The sequence below is a fragment of the Eleginops maclovinus genome, chromosome 7, assembly GCF_036324505.1.
Source record: "Eleginops maclovinus isolate JMC-PN-2008 ecotype Puerto Natales chromosome 7, JC_Emac_rtc_rv5, whole genome shotgun sequence".
In the NCBI taxonomy this organism is placed as follows: Eukaryota; Metazoa; Chordata; class Actinopteri; order Perciformes; family Eleginopidae; genus Eleginops; species Eleginops maclovinus.
In genome coordinates, this window is record NC_086355.1 from 16,713,084 (window position 1) to 16,740,096 (window position 27,013).

The 27,013-nt window shown below is 38.9% G+C and overlaps 2 protein-coding genes across 2 annotated transcripts in view; both read right to left on the reverse strand.

Annotated features, from left to right (window-relative positions):
• The window catches only part of dars1 (aspartyl-tRNA synthetase 1), a 36,161-nt gene extending 22,080 nt beyond the window's left edge, over positions 1-14,081 (reverse strand). Inside the window, exons 1-6 of the mRNA XM_063887167.1 lie at positions 13,916-14,081; positions 10,325-10,427; positions 8,065-8,094; positions 7,697-7,754; positions 5,595-5,687; positions 3,564-3,666 (exon numbers count right to left, since the gene is read on the reverse strand). Coding sequence (XP_063743237.1) covers positions 3,564-3,666; positions 5,595-5,687; positions 7,697-7,754; positions 8,065-8,094; positions 10,325-10,427; positions 13,916-13,938 — 410 coding nt within the window. The 5' untranslated portion in view covers positions 13,939-14,081. The remainder of the gene's footprint in view (positions 1-3,563; positions 3,667-5,594; positions 5,688-7,696; positions 7,755-8,064; positions 8,095-10,324; positions 10,428-13,915) is intronic.
• Positions 14,082-18,726: 4,645 nt separating this feature from the next.
• On the reverse strand, positions 18,727-20,879 carry cxcr4b (chemokine (C-X-C motif), receptor 4b). Its single transcript, XM_063888149.1, has 2 exons — positions 20,759-20,879; positions 18,727-20,348 (listed from the first exon to the last, which is right to left on the reverse strand). Exons 1-2 carry the CDS (start codon positions 20,771-20,773, stop codon positions 19,230-19,232), a joined length of 1,134 nt encoding a protein of 377 aa, XP_063744219.1. The 5' UTR covers positions 20,774-20,879; the 3' UTR covers positions 18,727-19,229.
• Positions 20,880-27,013: the final 6,134 nt, after the last annotated feature.

Genomic DNA, 27,013 nt, shown 5'->3' on the forward strand with positions numbered 1-27,013 from the left:
CCTTTCACAGCTCCTGGAAAGCACCTAGCTAAACAAGAAAAACAGCTTGATGTTGCCCCTAAGGGGAAGAATTCCCCCATTATACAGGCTAAAAAACAAACTACAGCACGTGAAGGGAGCCAATTCCTAATTTTGTCACATCGTCCTACACAGGTTTCTCAATGAAACCCAGAGCGTCATCAGAGATAAGAGGAACAATACTGGCTGCCATGCCGTGCGAGGCCAGATGGGAAACCCGCTGTAATCTTTCACTCCTCCTCATTAAAAAGCAGTAATGAGGGACTGAACACTGGGGTACTGCTGTCCCTTCAGCCTCACGACAGCTGCCAACATATTCCTTTCCCTCTGGTAGGAGATCAGTTGGATAAATAAATCCCCACATTAATAACCTCTGCTGCATGGCCGTGAGGATGGTGGCGGCCCATTTGGGTGCAAGCTGACGGAAACAGACTGATTGTGTCAGGACCGAGGTAACAGTATCACACAGAGACGTGAAATAAGAGAAAAGAGGGATAGAGATTGCTTTCATTCTGAATAATGTCCCAGGGAGGCAACACACTGGCTGTGAAGGACACGTATGACTATTACCTCAGCTAATAATGCATCGGTAAATAAAAAGGCAAGCAGAGCTCACTACTCTGACTTTAAATTTGAAAAGGTGAAAGACCCATACACAAGTACCATTACCCTCACTTGAACTCTCATTATCCTGCAAGACTTCTGACCGTGTATTGCTGATAACAGAAGACACACAAATAATTAAATATACAGGAGAAACCAAGGCTGCTCCAACAGGCCTTCAGGTTAAGCGGATAAGAGACGATGCTATTGAGTCTTCTAGGAGCAATTTCTAAAGAAAGGGAGCAGCAGCTATGAAATGTCACACACCTCCGTTGTGTTGGAGAAAAGCCAACCTTGGTCAAAAAAGGCAATTATTTTGGGGTAGTGCTGCTAACCTAGTGAGGGACACACACACATTAAATAAAGATTATTTTATCAATTTATAGCTTAAGCAATGAACTGTTTGGTATATACAATGGCAGAAACTAGTGTAAAAGGTTCAACCCTGTTACTCAAAGGCCAATATGATGTCTTTAAATGTTTATAAGTGCAAAGATATTGAGTTTATTATGTATTAAATCGGAGACAAGTAGAACTCTATGCTTGAGAGGCTTAAAAACAGCTATCTCTGGAATTATTATAGCAGATGAATGGATTTTCTAAAAAGTTACTGATCATATTATCTCAACTGACTTATTATTAAGTCCACTAATTGTTGTAGCTCTTTAAATGTGTCACTGAAATGAACTGTTCTTTTAGACGCTGTGATGAATCCGTTATGTCAAGGTAGTATCAAATCTACAAAGACCCTGAGACAGGTTTATTACTCCAGTTTCAGGAGTCAAATCAGCTCATATCCAATATCCCCCCCGTGCGCTCTTAAAAAGGTACTTGAGTGGAGTAAAGTTTGCAGAGCCTGAAGATCACTTAATTAAATTTTGCGAGTGAGAGGAGGATGTCTTGGACATACAATATGTGAGAGGAGACTTCCGGAGCAATGTCATCACAGCTCTTGTGATTATGAGAGGATTTACTTGTAATCCAGGGTCTTACTTGGCTTGTCAATCATCACACAAGTGTGTGAAAGCTGACAGGGGCCACAGAGCCACATGAACTGATAGTGCCACCTGTTTTTAACTATTGACATACAAAAAGCACATGACATTTCAACGCTCAGGAACCCTCTTGGTCATTATTTTCATTGTAGCATCACTTCATTGCTTCACGGTTTTAAGCTTATGTTGTTTTGACGACCATGTCATCACTCTCACTTGCTCTGTGAGGTGGCAAAGTGTTGCATAAAAGTCTAACTGCCCAACCACAATTTTGAAGAACCACATTGAGAAACCACTACGCTTGAAATAAATCATCCAACAGTTTCAAGGATCTATTGAAATGTCTGTTCGGTGTCCTTATCACAATATCCTGTGACATACAGAAACACTTTTACAATATTAAACAACACCGAGCTCAAAATGTGGTCCTTTTTTCTGCCTGTGCTCAGTTTTTAAGCTGTGGGGGTGGGGGGAACTGAAATTGAAATATAAAAATGGCTAGGAGCAGTCAGCTGAGTGGCAGGGGAACCACAGTGCGGTCAGGGGATTCTGACACTTCTAACAAAGTGGGGTCAGCGTGCTCAGGCAGAGGTCAAAGCTTGGGTCTGACCGGCGCTGACCTCGCCCTCATTAGAAACACGTCCTGGTGTTTGCATTTATTTTCTTGTAAACCGCACCAAACTGTTGAGAGGTTCCTGGGGTCTCATTTACAAAAAACATGAGTATAATGAATGTGGTAAAATGGTAATTTATACACATTTTCATCAGGCATTCAGCAGCTCAGACTTGTTTACATACGACTCAGGCAGGTGTGCACATAAACTAAACATTCATCAGCTCCTTATATCATTCTTTCAAGTCTTCCATTATTCTGATGAATCTGGCTGTGCTTTCTATATCTACCACAGGGATATACATTGTGTTGTAGATGCGATCTAATAAACCAGTTTTCTGCAACACGGATTGTTTTTCCCAAAAGATCAGCTGAGAAGAGTCCCTCGTGGCAGTGAGGTCACTGTCTGGAACAAAAGGAAGCCTCACATATCCTAACGATGTTTGCTTTGTCAGTAATATGCAGTTAGAAGTCAATCTAAACAGATTTCTTCCGAAGTTTTGTAAGATTCTCTCGGAGGATGACTGCAGACACTCCAATCTTCAGTATAAATGGCATCTTTTTGCGAGACTCTAAGGCTATGATAGCCGTTTGTTAATGCAAGGCTTCTTTTTTTTAAACACAACCGCAATTTTTGCATTGCTTAAGCACCTTGAACCTGTGTGTGAAATGTGTTGATAAGTAAAACTACCATGCCTTGCCCAACTTCTTCATTATCCAATGTCTTAACACCCATTATGGTGTGGCAAATTGTAGTAGTGGGTGTTGCCCTTTGCCTAATTAAGCAATACCTGAGGAGCCATTTAGCAATTACGTGTTAATTATGGTCTTTTACAAGGAAAAATAATTCATCAAACAATGCTAGCAATGGAAAACAACTACTGATGAATGCAGTATATGTTTTAGCACATAGCATGAATTAGGTTACATTTAAAGCCTTGTGAACATCACAATTCAGTCTGAAGTGTCACCGAGTCAGCCCTCCCCCTTTTGTGCTTTTAATAAAGTGCATATCTGCTGATAGTCAGGTTCATTTTCAGTCTAACGGTAATGGGCTACACTTTGGCTGCGAACTTGAATAATGATGCTTGGCTCTTAAGTATTTCCTCCTCCTCTGATCCGAGCTGCTGTATTTGCCATCTCGACAGGAACCGCTCCATTAAAAAGTGCTGTAACCTGCCATGTTAACAGCCAGCTTTTGTTGTGGAGTGAAAAATGATTGATTCCCCCACCTTCAGAATGTGTGAAAATGGATCGGTGGGACGATTAGGGCCCAGGCTTTTCCCACCATTGTTTGCGCCCTCGCTGACAGGAAGAGCGGTCTCGGTACTCACTTTGCGGCAAACTTGACCATCTGCTTGCTGGCACGATCTCCCACTGCGACCAGCGCCTGCACGTTGAACTGCTGCTGACGCAGGACCAAGAAGCATTGCTTTCCTGAAAACAAAACAACAACAAATAGTGCAGGGATGTTAAGATCTCCATTATGCATGCTTGTCATAATAAAAGCTTGGGAGATCTCTCTGAAGCAATTTGCTTTTGTTCAGTCAAAAGTCTTCGTGAGACTCCAGCTGGAAGGACATTCCTTGTCATCTACAGGTAAAGTGTCAAGCATTTGCAAACGATGTCTTCTCTTTGAAGAGCACTGTGTGGAGAAAGGGTGATTGCTACCTTCCCAGCAAACACACACACCTAGGAAGAGTGTAAACAAGTTAGCCAACAGAACTCTGGGCAGTAGACAGTCGGACCACCCAGGTACTTTGATGTTTGTTGCCTGTGAGAAGGGGGCGGGTGGTGGGGATAATAGCAAAGCCAAGATCCCACCAACAGATGCACCTCATCCCAGACCAAATCAGGATGTTATTTTGCTCACGCGGACATCCTTACAGAGAGCCGAGAGAATACAGACATGAGTGGAGTGGAAGTGACTCTTGACTCTGGAAGTTATCTTGAGAGGAAATGGGCCAGAAGATAATAATTCAGACTTGGGTTTATTTGCAATCACAAGTTCACAGCAGAAAAAAAAAAAAAAAGAAAAGCTTGGCATTGATGCAAAGATCTAATAACTTGGCAAGACTCAAAGGTTCATTGTATTCAAATAGAGAAACTTGCTGCCAGAAGCTGGGACCTGGCAAATGGAGGTTATGCGAGCTTCCAGTTGGCAGTGACATGCAAAGTCTGAGTATGATTGGTTCAGGTTGTCTGCTTAACATGGAAGGAATGCTCTGCGAGTGTCTGCACAATCCCACAGAGGAATATAAAGGAGAAAGCGGGGGGAACGTTTGGTATCAAGCTTTGTAATAAATGCTGACTGGTTATTTTTGCCTGAGGAGTGTTATCAGTACGGCTGCTGAGATTAGTCAGCGTAATTGATAGTGATTGTTCTTCTCCTCTCTTTCTCATGTAGCACATGTTAATATATTGTTAGGGGTTTAATACAAACTGGGGTTTCTTTTAGGAGATTCACTGGCTAAAATAATAACCCCTTCCTTTTTATTCAAATGTTTCATATGATGTTTGACGCGATCATATTGCCAAATGTTACTGACATTTTTCTACTTGGATTTGTTAATCTTTCTTTACATTTTATTCAATGCTGCTCATTTTAAATTCAATTTTTTTTAATCGAATTGACTTGTTGAGGTAATCGATTCATCTGTTACATACTCCATGGATTTTAACCTTATATTAGACGTTTAACCTTGTTGTAATATCTTGTTTTAACAGTCACTATTTCATTTTATCTTACATTGTTGTATTATTTATTTTTTTACCTTGTATCTGTACTGTTCCTGTTTTTCTGCTTTAACTGCTGAATTTCCCCATGGGGATAAATAAATGTTTGTTTATTTGATAGGGACAACGCATTTTAACGAGCATCAGTGTAAAATTCAAGATGTAAAAGTGCTGACATAAGCAAACATGCTAATTTACATCCACAGTCCCTATGCTGTTTACTAACAGTGCAAGTCACAATACAAAAGTAACAATACAAAATACAGCAATAGAAAATAAATTGTATTTATTGCACTATATGCCAAGTTAAAAGTACTCACAGTCCTAGTTTGCCTTGCTATTAGTTCTAAAGTCAAATGTTGGGATCTCCCTTACTATGTATTGATAGAAAATGAGTCATGGGAAGTCTAAAGCAAGTCAAAGTCAACAGGTATTGGGGTTTGTTCTTGAAGTGAAGAGTAGAATTTGCCCAAGGGCAGAAGTTTTAGCTATTTCACCTTTGTACACCGAGGATTAGCACAGGGGTCATCTAATCTTGGCTGTTTGTGTGTTTGCACAAAGAAAGTATCACTGAGCTGAAAAAAAGATGAAGAAAGATGTGGTGGAGAGGGGGGGGTGGGTGATCTCACCTTTGGCTCTGCTGGTGTGGACTCGGGCACGCAGCCAGATCAGCTGGTCAGCTTTCTCAGGAGTAAGGTCTTGGACCCGCACCAACACCCTGTCTGTCTCACACAAACACAAAAATAATGTATTACTTCAAAGCACTTTTCTGGCTCCATTTCCCCTCCTCTGAGCAAAAAAAAAAGATCTAACATTCCCCTGCACACTCCTGAAGGCAGAAAGAAGTGTGAATAAGCATGCTTGTGCGTGTGCAGACGAACACACAATAAAATGCTCAAATTACCGGTGCCTAATAAATAAGACACACTAGTAGGGCTGTTGAAAAGCTGTCTAACTCAGCCTTTCTCTGTGGGCTTTATGACAAATTGACTCTGGTTTCACCTGTGTCACTCAGACGCATGCTTTCTCCTTATTATCAGAGAGGTGAAGCAGCAGACACCGAGGCAACACTAGAGAAAACAGAGCCGCCCTTTTGGCTGAGAACTCCCCGTCAACCCACATGAAAGCCCTCACCCTCTGTCCTCTAACCCCCACCCTTCCCTCCTAATTGTTTGGCTCGGCATGCAGGTGAGGGAGGCCCCAGTTTGTTTGCTGCCAGTGGAGCTGAAAGAGCATCCAGACAGATGGACGGCCTCTTTGATCCCAGAGCTATCTCACACTATTAGTTACTGCAATTATCGCCGCTGCAATCGTGTTGAGAGTAGACACCAGGATCATTTTTCACAGAGTTTATCAGTTGTAATCGTGTTATCTGTAACTTTCTGACAGCCAGACCATGGTACAGTTATCTGAGAGGTTGCGGATCAGGAATCTATCCTCTATCAAAACATTTAATTTGAGAGTTGCCGCACATTATCCATTTTAGGATGCCATATTTAGTTTTAAGGAGAAATATGCTGTTTAACCCCTGGAAACAGAGCATCCATGTTTACATTTTGTTTACAAAACAGGGCTGACTCATGTGTGGCTTTTACAATTAATTATTTGCATCGTCCTTGTGCCTTTCACACACGAATGATTGAGGATCTTGAATCAATACCCTTGTCTACAGAGAACATTGTCAAGTGAATCTTTACACTGGTAAGGCCGAGCCAAATACATTAAACTAACAAGACGGCACCTTGCAGAGCTGTGAATATTTAACAGACTTCTAGTAAGTTTCAGATGCTTGACCAGAAACTAAGAATGATGCATCTCTCTATTTCTCTCTGCTTTTCATCTTAAGTTCATATTCAACACCATATTCAAAAATGGTTCCCTTTTCATTTTCCCGATGTGAACCGTAAAATAACTGCCCCTATTTTTCTTTCAACTCTGCTGTTTTTGTAATGTAGTTTTGTAATGCAGATTAAACATTGTTTATTGAAATATTAAGTCTCATTGAAATTAAAGGAAAATGTTTACGTACTGTAACTGCATGCTCAAGCACTGCTTTCAGACATCCACACAGCTCATATGCCTCACTGGTCAAGGCGCTTTACTAACTTTATGGTCACATTGGTGCCTTCTGTGCTAATAAAATTCAAACCCAATATTCACTCTCACTTCTTCTCCAAGATACTTTGAAGGTCTTAGGGCGCATGTGTATATTGTAAAAGATTTCAATAGCGAAACATTGAACATATTTCATCCGTATTTTAAAAATTAGACACTAGATTAGATTGATATGTTAAAATTATGATCGATAGTCTAATAATTGCAATATTAAATGAAGAGTACATGATGACTTGTTCAGGACTTAAAAAAGATCGGGACTTGGACTCAACTTTGATGTGACTCGGACTTGGACTCGACTTGCCCTTCTCTGTCTTTACTTGGGACTTGACTTGGACTTGACTGCTAAGACTTGGGACTGACTTGTGACTTGCCAAACAGTGACTTGGTCCCACCTCTGCTTTGAGCAGACATGTTTGGAGAAGAAAGCGAGCAGCATTTACAGCTGGCACATCCGGACAAAGCTAAAGTTCATCCCATTAGTACTGAAGAGCAGAACAAAAAAATATATAAAACAATCTTCACGATCTAGCTACTATTTGCATGTGATTTCCGTAATGACAGTGCTTTTCAGTTGGTTGTTATGTTGGCTCAAGGAAGTAACTTTCATACTAACCCAGTTTTTGTTGGGACTGGATCATAGGCGACACTCCATATCGGTCCTTGGCAAAGTCCTGCAAGAAGAACAGCATGCCATCAGAGATCAGCCACTTGATCAAATGTCTAAAGGAAACTCTTAACTCTATTGTTCTCAAAAACAACTCTACCACTTTGATTTCATACGCGTCAGTCTGTCTACCAAATCGGAGATAACACCCTGCCAGAGCAGATAATCAGGCTTATCACGGTGTGAGAGAAAATTGTCTAACAGAAAATGGAGACACAGACTTCAGTGTGTGGGCATTTGCATACAAACTGTTGCAAAGGTGTGAAGGCAAAAGGTCTTAGATGGATGGTAACTGTTTCCCGTAGGGGGATACTTACATCTTCCTCTGGGCCCTGCTGGTCGGCAGCCTGAAACACAAAAGAGGTTACAATGATTTTAAGGGCACTGCAAATAGCCAGGATATAACGGCAAGAGGACTATCTATTAAACATTTTTTAAAACAATGGAGCAACTTAAAACGTTTTGCTACAGCAGTCATGTAAATTGTGTTTTATATCTTGTGCTATCAGGGATTTGAATAAAATTAATAAATCATAGCTCAGTCCAGGAGCCGAGCCTCAGATCCCTTGAATGCACAGCTCTTCTTCGCATTGCTCTAACAAATCATAGACAATGAGTAATGGCAGGAGGAGATATTACTTTGTAATAGAAACAGTGTAAGTGGACAGATTCTTTATCTGCGCACCGACTTCAGGCAAATGAGTCCCAGAGAGTGAAGAGCTCGAGTCTTGGCAAAGTTACAATTCCATTTCCTATGCAAATTGATATTGGTGTATGGAAATGGCTGGTGGCGGTAGAGTGAATTGGAATCGCCCATCCTTGATATGATAATCCAGGCGCATGATGGATGATATTGCTGCTTATGATCAACTGGATATAGACCTGCTACAGGCCATGTGCAACAACCCCTCACCGGAGACACTAAAGTATCAAGTGTCAACTGTAAATAAAATAAAAAGCTAACACTCCCTCCATCAACATTCAACTCTCAGGTGCCCCCCGCCCCCCTCCCAGGCAATGCTTACTGGGCCACACTGATATGGGCAGCCATAGCCAGAATATGGAACACCTGCTACCTCCATGAAACTTGCTGACTGGGTGGATTCAGATGGCAGACAGGAGACGTTGAGTCATGATTCATGAAAGTGCAGGGTGCCTAATTACTCATTGGATTAGCTCCTCTCAAGCTAGACTAGATTTTTTATAACTATGGATACAGGTTACCTTTTTTAATATCTTGCAGATTTTGTTTTGAAGAAAAATGTAGGGATCCACTAACCTAATTGGACAACCGTTACCAATCTTCATTAAATAAAGAGCTAATGTGAGCTCATTATGATACTTGAAATGTTGCAGTGTTGGGCGATTACTGTGAAACTAAAGGGAAATGGAAATTGAAACGAAGGATTCCACTTTAAATCGTCACACATGTACACACAATGACATTTGGACTCTGTAGTGAACGCCTACTGGTAATATCATAACCTCTAGGTCCTAAGTCCCATATGTGTTAGCTAATGTCCCCAACAATGTGTTCTTCTTCACTTTTGATCTGGAAATTGTTTGGAAGCATTGAATCACTAATGAAGAACATGATCATTTTGTTGTCGGGAAAGTTGCTCAATGGAAGTACTGGCATTAAATCATAGTAAGGTAATTTTCTGTGCAATTCCGTAAAGATAATCATAATGTAAAGGTCACTTTTTGTTTGTAATGGAAAGAAACTATCAAAACCTGTATTTTAATTGTATGTTATGAGCTATAGCCTCATATAAACTTCCAAAAGAATGATCCCATTAGGTTCTTGCTGTGTGTTAGTGTTGCACAGATTGGATTTTTATAGGAAAGAGAACACTGTTAGCATATTGTTACTCCATATCAGAAGGTACGCTACGTTTGGGAATTGGTATCAGTCAGATGGCTGCATCTCCAAACTGGTGTCATCCGAGGCAATGAAATGCAGACACATGCATGGAGGCCTCTGATGTTTGTGAGAGACAAAGAAAAGTTGGCACTCCAAGTAGTTTGGCAAAGGCAACTAATTCACGAGCTTTGATGGATTCAAAAGAGAGAAAGAACTTGGTTTGAAACCCTGTTGGCAGTATTCCTGTTGAGTCTATAAGAGATGGGTTCATGAAGTACTCTTTAAAGTCTTTATTGTATGAAAACCAAGAAGTCCTGCTCAAAGAAGATCTCTTTTACTCAATTTGACATTTCACACCAGAAGATATTGTAAACAAAGTGAGTGTTGTGGGCGTTTTGGCTTCCAACACGCTTCCAGAACACTTTCTTAGGTTCAAGAAAGATGTTGTCAGTTTGATCCTCACAGTTTCAAATGTTTAATATCCCTCTCAACATTACAGAGCTGCTTATTTGTTGTGCAAAAAAACAACAGCGCTTTGTTTAGGCGAACATAAACACAGCCAAAATGACAGGAATTCCCAAACAATGGACACTATGCCCCCCCTGCGGCTAACTGACCCTCCTGGACCCACAATGCCCTGCAGAGCCGCACGTCACAGCCTTACCAGCTGTAATGGAGGAGGCGGATGTTAAAAAACAAGTCACAACACTGACCAGCTTGGCCTGCTTCTCAGCCTTTTTTGCAGCTTTCTCCGCTTCCTTCTGCTGTTTCTTCAGGCCCTTCTTTGACTGAGCCTGCTGCTCCTCCTCCGTCGCCCTGCAACAGGAAGAGGTACAAAACATAAACATTTAAGTCAACTTCCACCATCTATTCCTCTCGCATCCCTTGAGGAAGTTATTGACCGCCTGGGAAAAAAAAGATCATTCTGAGCCACCGCCGCCTCCAGCTTCTAAGTTGGGGCTACCTTTAATCCCATTGTTATTTCAGACAAAACAGCTGTAGAGTGCGTGAGCGCAGAGCGGAGATGTCAGAAAATAAGATTAGCTAGATAAACACCGCAGCTTAAGAAGAGAGTAGTCACTGCAGTACTTTCTAATCCATAATAGAATTTGTGAAGAATACAGATTATGTGATTATGATAACATTAAGTCGTATCTAAACATAAAGGTGTCTTTATTTGCTAAATGCCATCGCCACACTACACAGCTCAACACAATGTCAGTGCTGATAAGCATGTGACATTTGCCTATAAAGTAAAGCTTGTTTTGTAGCAGCAACAAGAAAGTGAACTCAAGACACAGCACTGTTCCAATGCAACAATATGGTCACAATAGAGGATGAACATAATGTATGAATGGAGATCATTTCAAATGGATACAGACTTTAGACATCTGACATTAACAGGCAAAAGGGAACCACACAAAGCACAACATACAGGGTCCTGAAATGTCAAAAACGACAAATTTACGTTAGGTGGTACTGAGCATGTTTCTCTTCAGTGATGGTGATGTCATATTAAATGTCTGTTTTCTCTGCCTCTTGGCTTAAATATGCGTCCTTGTTGATGTTTAAATATAGATGTTAAATGTACAGTGAGAAGTTATAAGTCCAGTTAACAAAAGAGAAACTACGGAGCAGTGAGTTCTCGTCCAGCCAGAGGTGAGTGCAACAACTGACCTTTTTTGCTAAGTGGACTTATAACTTCTCACTATACATCGATAAGTAATATATTATGTCATTCTAAATACTAAATGTAAGTAACATCCCATTACTATATTGTCTGAGCTGTTATTTAGCCCGTCAATAGTGCTTTATTTGTCAGATCTCCCATTTTGAAATGTTTATTTTGTATAATTGTTTATTTTCGACTATTTTCTTATTCCTTATTATGTGCCATACTTGTTTTACATGCTGCGGCAATGAAAGAAAATCCCAATTTAGGATCAATAAAGTATATCTTATCCTATCTTAACTGGAGCTGCTGCGATGCAAGAAAGACATCAAACTAGATCAGACAATAAAGTATTATTGTTTCTTACAAGTTAATATTTTTCTTATAATATTGTTCACTTTTCTGTATATGATTTGAATATTAACACTAAATTAAAAGTGCAAGCGATTTATGATGGCCTTTATCGATGAACATTAGGGTACTGTCTGTAGTTTACTGAGTAAGTGAAATGCCATTGTTTTAGGTCAATAAACAAAAGGTTGTAAAAGAAAAAAGCTGCAATAAACCAATTAACCCTGTAACGGACTTTATATTGTTCACAGTTAAGACTTTGCACTCCTTCAAATCTTCCCTCTGATAAGAGTGTGTGTTAAGGTTGCAGGTGGAGGGGTTAGTGCCGTTTGGTTTTCCCCAATGACCAGGTGTCTAGACCTGAAGGAAGCCTAAGAGCAAAATTGGAACTAATCGCATTTAGTCACAGGAAATAACAACCAAAGGCCAACTATACATAGCAATAAAACCTAAACAAGAAACACAAATCACAACAGAAGAGGAGCTTGTCTGGTTTTATACTTCCTTTACTACAAATCTTTTATGATTTGACAATACCTGAGAGGATTTAACGGTTGAATCAAAACGTTGCATATTTGGAAATTACTGGTTGCTTTTAATAAAGTGTGATATTTTGTCTGATTCAAAACTTTTATAATTTCTCATGACATTTAATCTGACAATTGCAAGTATGAAAAATTGCTGCACTGCAAAAAGGCCCCCTTTTTCTCAGTAAAACCTAAAACAAATAACAATAATGTGTGATATTTTGTGTGTTTTAAATCATCTGTCAAAATAGCATTTGTTCAGCTTGTTTTGAACGCTACAAACAACCGTTACAATAAATAAAAGTAGCCTAATAAGAGACACTCAGGCTGGTATTTATATCTTCCACCAACCAGTTGGATCTGTTAAACTGGATCCACAATTATGTTTACCCTCAGGCAAATGAGGTGAGTCTGGCTGTCTGGAACAGGAGGCCACAAACTGTTACAATCTACTCTCAGATCAATACACAAACAAACGTGCCCAGTCTGTACACAGCTAATTTAGTTCCTCACAAACAAATAATTGTTTGTTGCAGTTACAGAATTGATGACATACAGTGAACTGCCAGATGTCATCATCAACTGTATTCATAAGGACAATAATTGAATGAAGCAGTTGCACGTACAAGGAAAACCCTGTTGTCAGTCCGCATATTTTAGCTTATTGTGTTTATTGATCTTTCTGACATGTATATACTTCATCTCCACTACTTCCAGACTGATCTAACATAAAACCTGCAGTATTTTTACTCTAATTTAAACTTGTCCATTTCATTTTTGCTGTATTTTGTAGTTTTATTTTATTATCTTTATTTAATAATTTCCTATGTTCTTTTATAATATGCTGCATTGTTGGAGGAGCTCGGGACGTAAGATTGTCAATGCCATACTGTAACTACTGTAACTTCTGTGCATCTGACAATAAATACCCTTGAACCTTGAATCTTGTGTATAAGGCTTCGTCATCAGTCAAGTACAGAGCATTACGATTGATAATTATACATTAAAATGCAACCCAATGCAGCAGTCCTACAATAGAACGTTTATGACCCAAAGATATTTTAAAATGTTGTTGACAGGGTGTGAATCAAATAATCGAAGAAACGGTTTGTGATGTTGTTGTTGGTTTGGATTATTGTGTCTCCTATAGTTAAACTCATCTTCATTTATAACTGTGGTGCACAAAATATTAAAAACGTCCTTTGTTTTGATGCAAAGCAATTGAGGTAACACAGATGTTACAAAACATTTTACGCGTACTAATGTAGTATTTACTGCAGGGTTCTTATATTGCTTTTCATTGCATCATACAGGGGTTTTCTTCTGGTCACTCAGTGTGTCTTCTACAACCTTATATGACACATTCCTTAATTTCAATAACACAAACTTTACAACTGAAAGGGACGTGGCCCATGACCAGAGGCATAACTGACAGCAGCGGAATGTGCATGAACAGGACTAATGTATGCAAATAGCTTACTAAGTAAGGCCAATCATTTATATAATTCGTTTATTAAATGAGAACCAATCGAGACTGCACATACATTATCTATCATATGAGCTAATTTTTTGTTTAGCTTTGTATTTCTGCAAAACCTCATAATGTCTTTACTTGAACAGTCAAATGATGCAATCTGCAGTCTGTTCTAGTAATGCTAGCTAGTTGCTAACCGTACTACTGTCAGCATTACGCTAGTATTAGAGTTTCTGTGAGACGTTATTCATGACACGAACACATTTCACACCATTCTTACCCCTGCACTTCGTCTTTAGTCATGTTGAGCTATATTCGTGGGAAATGAGGACGAAATGTTTTACGGCTGTCAGTCAGAGAGAAGCACCACCTCAGCTGTTCAAAGCATGGACGTGCACAGGAAAGAAGGACTTGTTTTGATGTAGCACCAAATACCGGATACTTTAGGATCCGGCTAGAAACGACTCACTGAATTATAGTTCCGGGTGACAATTTATCCGTCCTGTACATGGGGTAGACAAAATAAAGTAACGAAAAAGTGTTTGTTCTGTTTGTAAATTGTTTCAAACTACTGCAATGATCACTGATGAAAAAATTACTGTAGTAAAAATAGCAAGACAGAATTGACGGTAAACATCTCTTTTATGTTTGTTTTTTTAAGTTTGCCAATTATGTTTAAGTCCTTGCTTCTATTTGTTTTGTATTCTTTTCTCACATTGGCCTAGTGATTAGGACATTGCTCGTCATTTATATATTTCCCTATACCATTTCACAATGAATCTCTTTTCTTTTTTCTTTTCTTTGATTATACCATTATCGTATTATAGCATGTGTGTTTGAGAATGGCAGCTACGGGTATTTGATCAAATGAGGCCTATTCCATTAACAGCATAAGCAATTAACTTAAAAAAAAAAAAAAAAACTTTGATAGAGTGGGCTTATTTAATAAGTTACATTTGAATGGAAAACCAGACCTAGATTTTGGGAAGGCAAGGCAAGGCAAGTTTATTTATATAGCACCTTTCAACACAAGGCAATTTAAAGTGCTTTACGAAAATAAAAGACATTAAGAGCATTTAGAAGTAGTGCAGCATAAACACATTATAAAAAGGCATTTAAAAACAGTCATTTAAAAGCAAACATGATCAATTAAACACAACAGTTATAGTATATATGAATAAAAGTTATAATGCAGAACAAGTTACTGTGCAATGTTAGATAAGAACAGTTCAATTAAAAGCAGCAGCAAAAAGTAATGTTTTCAGCCTGGATTTAAAGTAATAAGAGTAGCAACGGACCTGCAGGGTTCTTAGAGTTTGTTCCAGATATTTGGTGCATAATAACTGAACGCTGGCTGAGAGTTCTGGATGGTTCATAATGAAGCAGGAGATCACAAATGCATTTTAGGTCTAAACCATTCAAATCTTTATAAACCAGTAGCAGAACTTTGAAATCAATTCTTTGACAGAAAGGAAGCCAGTGTAAAGACTTCAGAACTGGACTGATGTGATCCACTCTCTTAATGTTAGTGAGGACTCGAGCCGCAGCGTTCTGAATCAGCTGCAGCTTTCTAATGGATTTCTTAGTGAGACCTGTAAAGACACCGTTACAGTAGTCCAGTCTACTGAAGATAAAAGCATGAACAAGTTTTTCTAGATCCTGCTGTGACATTAGTCCTTTAACCCTAGATATGTTCTTCAGGTGATAGTAGGCGGACTTAGTGATTGTTTTAATGTGACTGTTGAAATTCAGCTCAGAGTCCATGACTACACCTAGGTTTCTGGCATTAGCTGTTGTTTTGAACATTGCTGACTGAAGCTCAGCACTCAGTTTGTGTCGTTCCTACTTTGTTCCAAAAACAATTACCTCAGTTTTGTCTTTGTTTAATTGGAGAAAGTTCTGGGAAGACAAAGTAATATGTGCACATACTCTTTGTGGATTGAACTGTAAAAATTATGATAAATTGTCTAGAATGACATGCATGGCAGTTAATATAGCATTACATTATTATGTAAGTTTTCTATGTCATTTACAGACTTACATGCCAAAATCAATAACAAGGGATGTTGCTACACAACCAGCTTGTCAAAATCATAGGTTGTGGTTTTCATTCTGATGCGAAGGTTCCCTGAAGCTGAAAACCCTTATAATTATTTTCCTCAAGAATACCAATACAACTAGGTGCAATCAGGATAAAGAAAACTGACAAAATATTAGAAATTAGTCAATTTCACACCTACAACAACATGCACACAAATACCAACATGTGTGGTCATCTAGTAGTTATTATATATCCACATGCACACTAAAAAGTGTCATTGCATGAAATTGGTTTCACGCCTTTGGTCAGGCTCTCTAAGTGCATCCAGGTATGCAGTGACCTTTGCAGGAATGGCTGAGCACAGTGAGTGATGGTGGGTTGAATACAGTGGGGGGTCATCAAAGCTTTTCTCAGGCTGTTGGCCACAGGAGCTCCTGATGCAGGAAACAGCCTTCCTGCTGCTCACTTTCCAACCAAAACAATGCAACCATTAGAGGAGCAGGTCACTGCCCACAGGAACCTGTGATATTAGTGTTTCTTTCATCCTTGTTTGCAATAGCCCCTTTAAATTGATCTCTGCATTTACTGTCACTGTTAATTCCCATACATCTCAACAGCAAAACTTACATCAGCATGTACTGAACAATGGTCTCAAGTCGCGGTTTGAAACTGGCCCACTGGTAATGAATCACCAGTAGAAAGTATTTCCTGTCCATTTCAACAGCTCTGCCCTTTAACCCTCAAAGCAAACAAGAAACTCTTCCCTACTTCAACATACACTTATTGTGTAGTTTATTTTTAGTAATATATAAGATGTCAGAGAAGTGGGATTTTTCACAGGAAGTTTTTATTGAGGGTTGTACCGCAGCATCCGGACCAAGACCACCAGACTCAGAGACAGTTTTATACCACAGGCTATAAGACTGCTGAACTCCTGAGCTCTGTGAATGTCTACTCACATCTGATTATAGTACACACACATACATACATATATATATATATATATATATACTGTATATCTATATATCATACATATCTGCCATATACATCTGTTATACATAATATATGCATCTGTCCATACCTCCTCATTCAACAGTGTAAAGTATTTAAATGCTTTCAATGTATTCCACATATGTATATATTTCACATCCTCAAATCTTTATTGTTGTTATTGTTAATATTCTTCTCTCTTTTTGCAATATTTTATTTATCTTATTTGCACCATGTATGTTGAGTTGTTGGAGGAGCATGGGATATAAGATTTTCATTGCCAACATATACGTTGTATATGCTGTGCAGATGACCAATAAAACCTTGAATCCTTGAAACCTTGAAACCTAGCAACAGATGAAAACATTATTATGTCACAAAAGCCCAGTGCATCTAAAATAAACACTTGACTACAAGTTGATGTATAGATTTACAGTATGGATATAGAAGTGTGTTTTGTGGAGCAGTAAACCTTTTCTCACCAAACAAAGAAAGCAAAAGCTTTAATAATGAATGAAAGGGCACCTTCTTGCCCCTTAGGGGTTATTCCCAAAGGGGCCCTGAGTAGTGTTTGTGCTGTCAAGTAGACTCTTTGGATATTTAGGATTAAAGCACTATGTTTTGTCTTGGTGGTAATGGTTAAGTATTCAGAAAATGCTATGCAATATAACAATAGGAGTAATACAATTAGAAAAATCTATGAAACGGTTGACTTAAAAATGAGGTATAACCCTCAGGAACAGTAATAAAAGCATATCTATTTTAACGTGTATTTTAACCATGTTCTTCTTTTGCTTTTTTCCAGTTTTTCCAGCCTCTGTTCTAAGCCACTTATGTCTAAATCATCACTGTTGTTGGATTGAAGTTTGCAACAGTTTGTGATAATTCTTCACATTGAACATTTTTTCTATATTCATGAGAGCTCACTGTGATTTTGTTCACATTTTCCCCCATATATTAACAGTTAACTGATAAACTTACAATGCACATCAGGTACAATTTCTGTATCGTATCCTTTCATGATGCGGTGAAAAGACTCAGCAGCATCTGAGCACTTGATGTGTTAATCTGCTCTGTCCCTGCACAGACTGATGCAGTGCAACTCTCATGCTAATTCTGAATTATCTGGGAACATTTCCAGCTGAAAACAGCACCTATTGTTTTAGGCTGTTTCCCTGTGAGAGACCGGAGCCCCAAATACCCTTTAACCTTGTAGCCTGATGGGGGCAATTCACACCTTTTTTACATGTAAAGAAATGGAAATGTCCCTCCATTGGAGTCTTGAATGGATGCCGGCATTACATTGTACAACGGCCATTTGACGACTTAATTCTCATTGACATCTTTTGTTTTCAGCTTCCTTTGGTCTAAAACTTGAACATCACTGTGTCACCAGCTCACCAAGATTACATCTCTTGTTTATATTAAAGAAAGCAGAGCACACAGAAAGAATAATGTCAACACGTGTGCTCAAAAGTTGTCATTTGAATGCCTCATCTTGACATGGCTGATTTATCGCAAATGATATATTGCATTAGTGCTCAACAAAGACTGTGTGTCTGCCTATTTGCATATTTAGAATATATAACCTGTGTCTTGAATACTATTATGTTTCTGTTTGGTGAACTTGGAAATAGCTACGTTGACCCACTGACCTGCTCGTTTAGAATTAGTAAGCATAACACTTGTTTAAGAGCCTAACATAATGGAGGCAGTATATCTTTCAAAATGAAGAGAAAGAAATAAGTCAAAGCGAACTTAACATGCTATTTTCTTTATCAAGGAGCCATATGGGTGCAAATTATAACCAAGGATTCTTAGCTTTTGTGTCATGGTTGCTTTAGATGTAAAAGCGCACAGATGTTCCTGCAATTACAGGGCCTGCCTGTTCAGTCGTCCTCCTGCTTTCTAGCCAGATCAGGTGGAGACATTTGTGTTAAGAGACCCACCCTTCCCCCGAACACACCCCATCCCCTCCCACCAACACACACCTCATCCCCCACCCCTGCCCTGAGGGAAAGAGGAGTTGGTTTTAGGTGAAAATGCACACAACACAGACATAATGAAGCAGTGGATTTTTTATTTTTCACATAAAAACACAGCAGCATGCAGTTTCTTTTTTACTTACAAAACTTCCAGTGTGAATGACAGCAATAAATAATAGCTTTCAGAAAATCACACAACTTAAGTGCGAACACAAAAAATGCTACAAACTATGTACAGGTTTCCAAGAGCAGCTACCATACATAAAAACAGAATAGGGCATTGTATGCCTGAGCTTTGATACAGCAGCACAGATTGTAAAGATGAAAACAGGGAAAATGGACCTCGATTGTAAAGCTGCATGACTGGAAATGAGGCACTGCCTGCGGACACAGTCTTCTTTGAGGAACATAAAGGTCATACAAATGCAATAAAAACAACGACAAGACAAAATTGCAGTAAAAAAGGCGAAATTATTAAAGTGTAAAACAAACTATTTTTTACATGTGTACAAAAGTTATTTAAAATCAAAGCTTAGTTTTTCTCTTTCTCCTGAGAGTGTCAAGTCACAGAGTTTCTGCTAACTTGACAAAACGCTTGAGGACTCCGACTCAGTGGATATTGAGGAAATGTGCCCTCTCTTTTTGGTCATGAGTGTCACCTTTTGACTTGATCTGCTGCTGGCTGTCAGTGCGCTCTTGGCTGATTTCTTGAACTTTACTCCCAGGAAAGCATAGAGGATGGGGTTTAAGCAGCAGTGAAAGTAAGCCAGCGCCTCCGTGATAGAAATCCACTTCTCCACCGCTTGTTGCAGCGCACAGGAGGGAGACACCACGTTCAGCATCATCAAGTTGTCCAGGAAGATGCCAACACAGTAGGGCAGCCAGCAGGAGAAAAAACAAAGGATGAGGATAACCGTGGTCTTCAGTGCTTTCTTCTTCAGGGCCTTGCCCTTGGTGCCTTGCGAAAGCTTGGCGATGATGATGCAGTAGCAGATGAGGATGACCAGCCCGGGCAGAACGAAGCCCACCAGGATGTGCTGAAAGCGGAAAACAACTGTCCATATGACATTGGATTCCTGAGGGTAGATGCGCTGGCAGATGATCCTGGAGTCTGCAGTCTCTTTGCTATCGTCGAAAAAGTGGATGTCTGACGACGTGTTTTGCACCCTGGCAAACACAAGGTCAGGTACAGTCAGCACAGCAGCGGGCAGCCACACTCCCACATAGATCACTCTGTTCGCAAGAAGCTTCCTTGTGGCTTGACTGTTGGTGGCCCGAACAACTGCCAAGTATCTGTCCAGACTGATGAAGGCCAAGATCAACACGCTGCTGTACAGGTTCACTGTGTAGATCATGTGCACCGATACACAGAGGAAACTGCCAAAGTACCAGGAGCTGGCTGCATCCACGGCCCAGAAGGGCAGCGTGAGGACAAACAGGAGGTCAGCCACAGAGAGATGGAGCCGGTACTTGTCCGTCATCGTTTTGACCTTTTTCTGGTAGCCCATGACAACTACCACTAATCCATTGCCAATGACTCCCAGGATGAATATAATTCCGTAAACGGTCGGTAGGAAGATCTTGCTGAAGTCGCTGCTGAGGGCTCTGCCACATGGCTCGTCTCCAAACTCAAAGTCTCCAGACTCATCTGAGATGTTGTCAGTACTGTTCTCAAAAAAGTCATATGACAGATCCATCTGAAAGAAAAAGGAATTGCAAAGTAAGAAAACAGCTGAGGTATATTTAGTAGTTAACAATAAATTGCTCTTTTAACGAAAATGTGCAACTTGTTTCTTAAGTTTCCCAAAAATTGGAAATGTACTTTTTCTGTGCCAATAAATTATTTTCTTGAAATTAGAAAACTACAATTATTACATCATATATTATATCACGGTTAGAAACGGTGAACAATTTAAAATATATTCACATTACTGTCCCACTAAACACACTCGAGACAAAACAGTTGAGAAATAGGTATTTTTTAACATTAAGTTCCTCTTTCCAAAGAAATCTAAAATGCATACATTTTTAGATTTCCATTTCTTCATTTAACAGCTTCAAGCAAACACCGAACAATGTGCCATATCTAGAAGAAAAAGAAACTCACGTCAATATGATCCATGTTTACCAGTCGTTGAAAAGTCACGTTAGAACCAGTTTGTGTTTGTGTGTGTGCAGCAGGGAGATCCGTTGTCTGTCTTAATGCAAACAACTCGATTTTTATAGGCTCACAGTTGGTGTGCCTGGCCCCTCCTCGCGGGAGGCGGAGTTGACTATAACGGGTCCGCTATAACTACTCGTTTGTGGTGAGTGAGTCACTTCAGCAAAATTTGAGCCCCAAAAACGTGTCCAATATTTTGTCACCTTTGAAAAAGTCGTTGAACGCCCAAACATTTTTGAAAGTTATTAAGATAGGGTTGTGTAGGCACTGTGACAATTATGTAATGTCTTAACGCATAACTTATTCTTATATTTATTTCTGGTGACTTTTGCACTTTGTATAAATTCTGATAGAATTTGGCAATAGAAAGTATTACTTCACAACCAAGAACTAACATTTACTATGAAACACGTTGGAGAACCTGATATATTAACATGCCATTGAATCAGCAGCGTCATTACAGACACCACTAAGGTAAAAAAAAAAGAAAAAAAGAAACACACCAGGATCACATGCACTTTAAATAAGCACGCCCAGTAAGATAAGAAATAGATGTCACATCAGTGTGACAATATGATTATTAACCTAATATTAAGTGCACTTATCAAGAAGAAATTGCAATCTTGCAATGCAGTGTTGGAATGTAGCAAAACTGTTATTGTCATTGACATTTTAATATTAATAACCACAGGAATACATTTAATTTATATAGCACTTTTTTAGCTACTCAAAGGTGTATTACAACAACAATTCACAAACCAAAGAAAGATGACATTAAATACATTTTATTCAACTTTATACTTCAACTTAATTTGCAAGCCAATATTCTCCTTTTGACTGCACTGCTTTTTACTGCACTTCATTACAGATAAAGGTGATTAGTTGATACAAAATATAAATCAACTAAAAAGAAACTACTTTTAGTATTGGTACTTTAATTAAGTTAAACGTTGGAATATTGCTTCCTTCTCTGTTGGGATGTCACCACAGCAGATGAATATGCTGTAGAGTTCAACAAGGACACCATTTTCAGTCATCCGTCAAGGAGAGTTGTTGGAAAAATTAGAGCAATTTTGGGATTACACCTGCTTTGCTGGTTATATATCATCAGCTCAGCAGTCTCACACTTTGCACACCCCTCTACATTCTGCATGAATCGAGCATTGACATTTAGATTGGTCATTAGGGGTCTTCTCAGCCTCATAATTCTCTCTACAAATCACTTTATAACTGTCTGAGGACAGTTTTCATCAGCGGAGGTCGGAATCCGTCCTCACCTTCATACACACCCTGTCTCTTCTCAAGTGCTGTTATGTCTGCGCTGCCAACAGCTTAATGACCCCCAGTGGATTTGAAAAGAGAACCACACGCCCTATAATATGGCATTTCTACCAAATGGCTATCAAGTCTCAGAGTTAAGAACATTATTTTTTTTTACAGCTTTACCAACCCTCTCTGATTTGAGTTGGTGATGACAGACACCACCAAACCCTCCGCCCTGCTCTCAGGCGGAGCTGACGGTTGTCTGAAACCGAATCTCCTCCATGTGGCATGCAAATGTCACAATGTGTCTTTGATATATGAGAGCATTGATAGATTCAATGAGTCAATGTGCAACATTGATTCCATTGATGTTTGCCCCTTGTGTTGAAGAGGGACTCTTAGAGATGCATGACAACACAACATTTAGAAAACATCAGGACAGCAGCACATTTTTACATAGCAAAACATTTATTTTCCTTATATAAATTCATTGATTATCTGGCGGAACACACATGTTGTGCATATAAGCACTAAACACATTTCCCCACTGGCTGTATCGTACTATATCAGAGGTCAGTTAAGGTAAAGATGCTCTACAACTTTCCAAACTGTTTCTGGATCTCAACAACAGGAACAATTCACAGTTATATTTCAAACAAACAGTACTTGTGATGTAAAGTTACGCCAGGGTGATTCAAAAGTGGGGAAGTTTAGCAGACAGCCATCATACTGAATCACAAAAAAAAAACTCCTGGTGTTAAAAGATGGATTGGAAACCACAGCCATTTGGTTTGTGACCACCCCAAAGGACTGACTAACACAGTGTTCGAACAAAATAACATCTCTTTTAAAAAAAGATATTTTACTCAGTGCTGGGTGATTTGAAAGTGCTGTTTTGTTACTCTGCATCATCTGCACAAAAGTTCTTCCATCTGTAGTAACTCCAAGAAAAATTGTCTTTGACCAAACTCTAGTATGACTAAAATCCCCCGGTGTGAAGGTAACCATTCTTCATTTTCCTTCAGAATAAGAGTAGTTAGCATGTGAAGCATCTGCAGGAAACCCAGGAACACTTGCATAGTCTGAATGACAATCTGTTGAATATGCAGAGTAGAAAAATCACACCCACGAGATCTCTGAATGGAAAAATGCCCTGTAATTATTACTTGTATAGAATAAGAACACATTAAAGAAAGAATAATCTAATAATCAGCAGTAATACAGCAGCATTCACAGACAGATGGTTGCAGACTAATCCTGTGTGTGTTGTCTTCAGATCCTCCTGCAGTAGGACTCCTGAGGAGAGGAACAGGAGGAATCTGCCGCTCAGAGAAAGGCCACTGTATTGGTATGATGCTCTTATCTTCTTCATTCAGACACACACTTGTTATCTCTCTGCGAGCACAACTCCTGGATTTCTTCTGAATAACATATACTATTTTGTTTTCTACATTCCCCAAATCCCTCTCACTACTTTTTGCTGACTCAGTTGGGAGAAGTTTTTTAAATTCTTTACAGTTTGAGAAGTATTCCCTCTGAAGCATTCATACATTTTTCCTTTACACTGACATTTTCGCTCAAAGGCTGTTTCTAAATTCAGCGTGATGCTTGGAGTTGAGAAGTCTTTGAAACGGTGCAGTTGCGTGGTATTAGATCACTGTGCTTTCCTTACATGAAACATAAATCTGAGGGAACTATTTCACATATTTACAATTGAATTTGACCAAGAATAAGGATTAATTAACAAAGAAATGCTATTTTTGATTTTCTCAAGGTATTTAAAGAAGGTCCTTATAGGGCATGAATCCAAACTCAGTAAATGTTTATAGTTCTTGGGAAAAATGCTGAGATTGGATATATAGGTTACGAAATAAGGCCCAGAATCATGTTTATACATTTTTACAGACTTTTTGATCAGTGAAAGAAAAGTTAGGAATGATTTTCAGAACCAGAAATCCTTTATTTGTCCCGTAACAGAGAAATGTACATGATTATATTCATACTTCAGTGCAAGATTTGTGCCCTGTGTTGTAGCTTTTTATGTAAAATCAGTGTTTTTCAATAAATCTGCTTTTTGCCATTTACCTTTCATCATCAGTGGAGTCTTTGTGTACATGCAGCTTATCATCTTCTAGTACATTAACAACCGAAATTTCACTCCTCATGATAAATAATGCTTTTTTTCCCCCTCTGGCTTCAGCAGGATATCTGCAGCCTCCACTGTCAGCGTGAGGATTCAGATTGCTATCGGCCAGGAATACAAAAGATCTGTGAGCTACTTAGAATACAAATCACAAGAAGTGTGAACGGGGGCTCTTCAGTGAAGAATGGCTATTGAAATGTAGCAGAAGAATGTCAGAGAGATAAAGAGAAGAATGAGCAGCAGTGTTCAGTCAACAACTCCGAGCCCTCCAGTTCCAACTCATCCCGGCCCCCTGAACAAGTCAGCACGGGATCATTTTTCATAATGATACCTCCGTTCAAATATCACCTTCACTTTTTCTTCTTTTTTTTCACTCGCTGCACACTAAAAACATCCAGTCTTTGATGTTGGAGCTGACTCTGGGTGTTGGCCATAAATGCACAAAAGTTTTTTTGGGGTTAACTTAAATACCTTTAATCTGTTGTCTGAGCTCTGAGAAGTGCTTTGTGTATTTCTGCTACACACAGAAGAAATGTGTGTGTACTTGACAATGCACTGTAGACATACCGATTGTTGCCATATTTGTATTCCTCTTATTCACATGCATTTTGATTTAAAAACATCCTGTACTTATTAAATTTGTGTTTGTTCTATCTCGTATTTTACCAGATCGAAAGTGGTGTCAGTGTGATAATATGATTATTAACCTAATATTAATAAGTGCACTTATTAAGAAAAAATTACAATGTTGCAATGCAGTGTTGGAGTGTAAAGTCACAAAGTACATTTACTCTTGTACTTAAGTACTTTTTGGGCATATTTGTATTTATTCTAGTATTTCCATTTAATGCTACTTCATATGCTAAATTTCAGAGGCAAATATCAAACTTTTACTCCACTGCACTCCACTCTTATTGTTACTTTGTATGCTGAAATGGTATAATGCAATACTCCTCTACTAATTTCACCATTACGAAAATGCTCTTACATGAATAAAAACAGGATCAAATAATAACCATAATAATAAATACTGTGAAAATATCCAATATACAAACCGAGTAATTTTACTTTTGATACTTGAACGATCATGCTAATAATTTTGCAATCTGGACTTCTACCTGTCGTGGATTACTAAAACAGTAGTATTTATACTTTTACTTAGGATCTGAGTACTTCTTTCAACGCTGCACCCTCCCCCCAAGTTTTTAAAAACATTTTATGGAAAGCTGTGATATGCCAGTACAGGGCTGAAGTGTGGAATTAGTTGTTTTTAAATGACTTCAGAAGATCTGAATGTTCCTGCATTTCTCTGCATATACCTCATGTTAGTTATTCGTGATGGAATGCACAACATCTTTATCTATCTATCAGCCAAGGTTTTATCAGGGTACTTTGTTTTTCTATCTCTCCCTCACATGGATGGTTTGTGAAGTCTGTTCATGGAAAAATGTTGGTGATGGTGGGGGTCTATGGGGGGCAATGTGAAATATTCATCCTCCATTCTCTCCCGTCCTTTTGTTTCCTGGCGAGTAAAACATGACAACAGAAAAATGACACTCTAGCACATAACTTATCACAAGACTTTAGCAAATATTGTGGAGACCATAATCTCACAGAGTCGGCATGATTTGAGTGACATGTAGAAGTGGAAACCATTATTTTTCCTCAGAGTTGGCACAGACACATATTAATGATTGTATTTCCACACAGTAAGAAATATTTGTTAAAGCATCCGGCTCTTTTGCTTGCCTAAATGTTTGTGTTTGAATAAAGAGCTCTCATTTGAACAATAGACCCCACTTTAAAGACAAAGCTAGCTCCTTATCTATGAAAGGCACCCACTTTAACTTCCTACTTTGCCGCGCTGCTAAATGTGCTGCTTAAAAATCCTTTTCCTCAACCTCAATCAAGGTCACTCTTCCCAGTGAATTCAATATGAAATTCAGAGGGTGTGCAGAAACAGCCTGTGTGCTGGAGCGAAATAACATTAACATCACTGACATTGTAGTCTGAAGTGATAATCATTTATCTACTCAGAGATTTTTTTTCCGGTGACAAAATTATTAGAATTGAATTAACAAATTGGATGGATGCATGAGTTACTTCCCTGAGGAGAATATGACATAATAATTTTATATATAAAATTACATATATACATATCATTTTTCTTTAAAGAGTAATAACCTGCCTTTGTAGCTTAACACAGTCTTTTTGGTTTTCTCTGTTAAGGAATGACCCTTAATCCAATTTGAGTCTGAGGATCAGTGATCAGTTTAAGAAGTAAAATAATGTTTTTTAAAGACTGCAGGATAGAATTATACACATTTTTTTATTACTGGAATACTGGCAAGCTTTCTCCTAAGCCTCTAGTTCAACAACGTTGGTGGGCAACAACTGGAAGGAGGAGACTTTTTTTTTCTACTCCAGAACATTTTCACACTGATTACTCAGCATCCTGCTGCTGCCTGCCCTGACATGGAGTCCCTGCAGAATTAGACAACGGAGCATAAACCAATAAAAACTGAAATTGGTGACACTGCCTGCCCTCCAGCAGTTAGGGGAGAAATATATATCAACTTGTGGCAGAGATCCAAAACAAGCCACACAGCCAGTTAAGAAATGTTGTTGCATAGGAAGGGTGTTTTCATTGAGTCCATGATAAATGCAACCAGGGTTCCTTTTCCTTTCTAACTAACGTCTCCATTGTGGTTTTGCCTTGCGACAGTATTAAAACACTGGCAAGTGGCCTCCAGTGCCCCATGGAGGTATATCTGTTTTGTCTTTACACTATACAA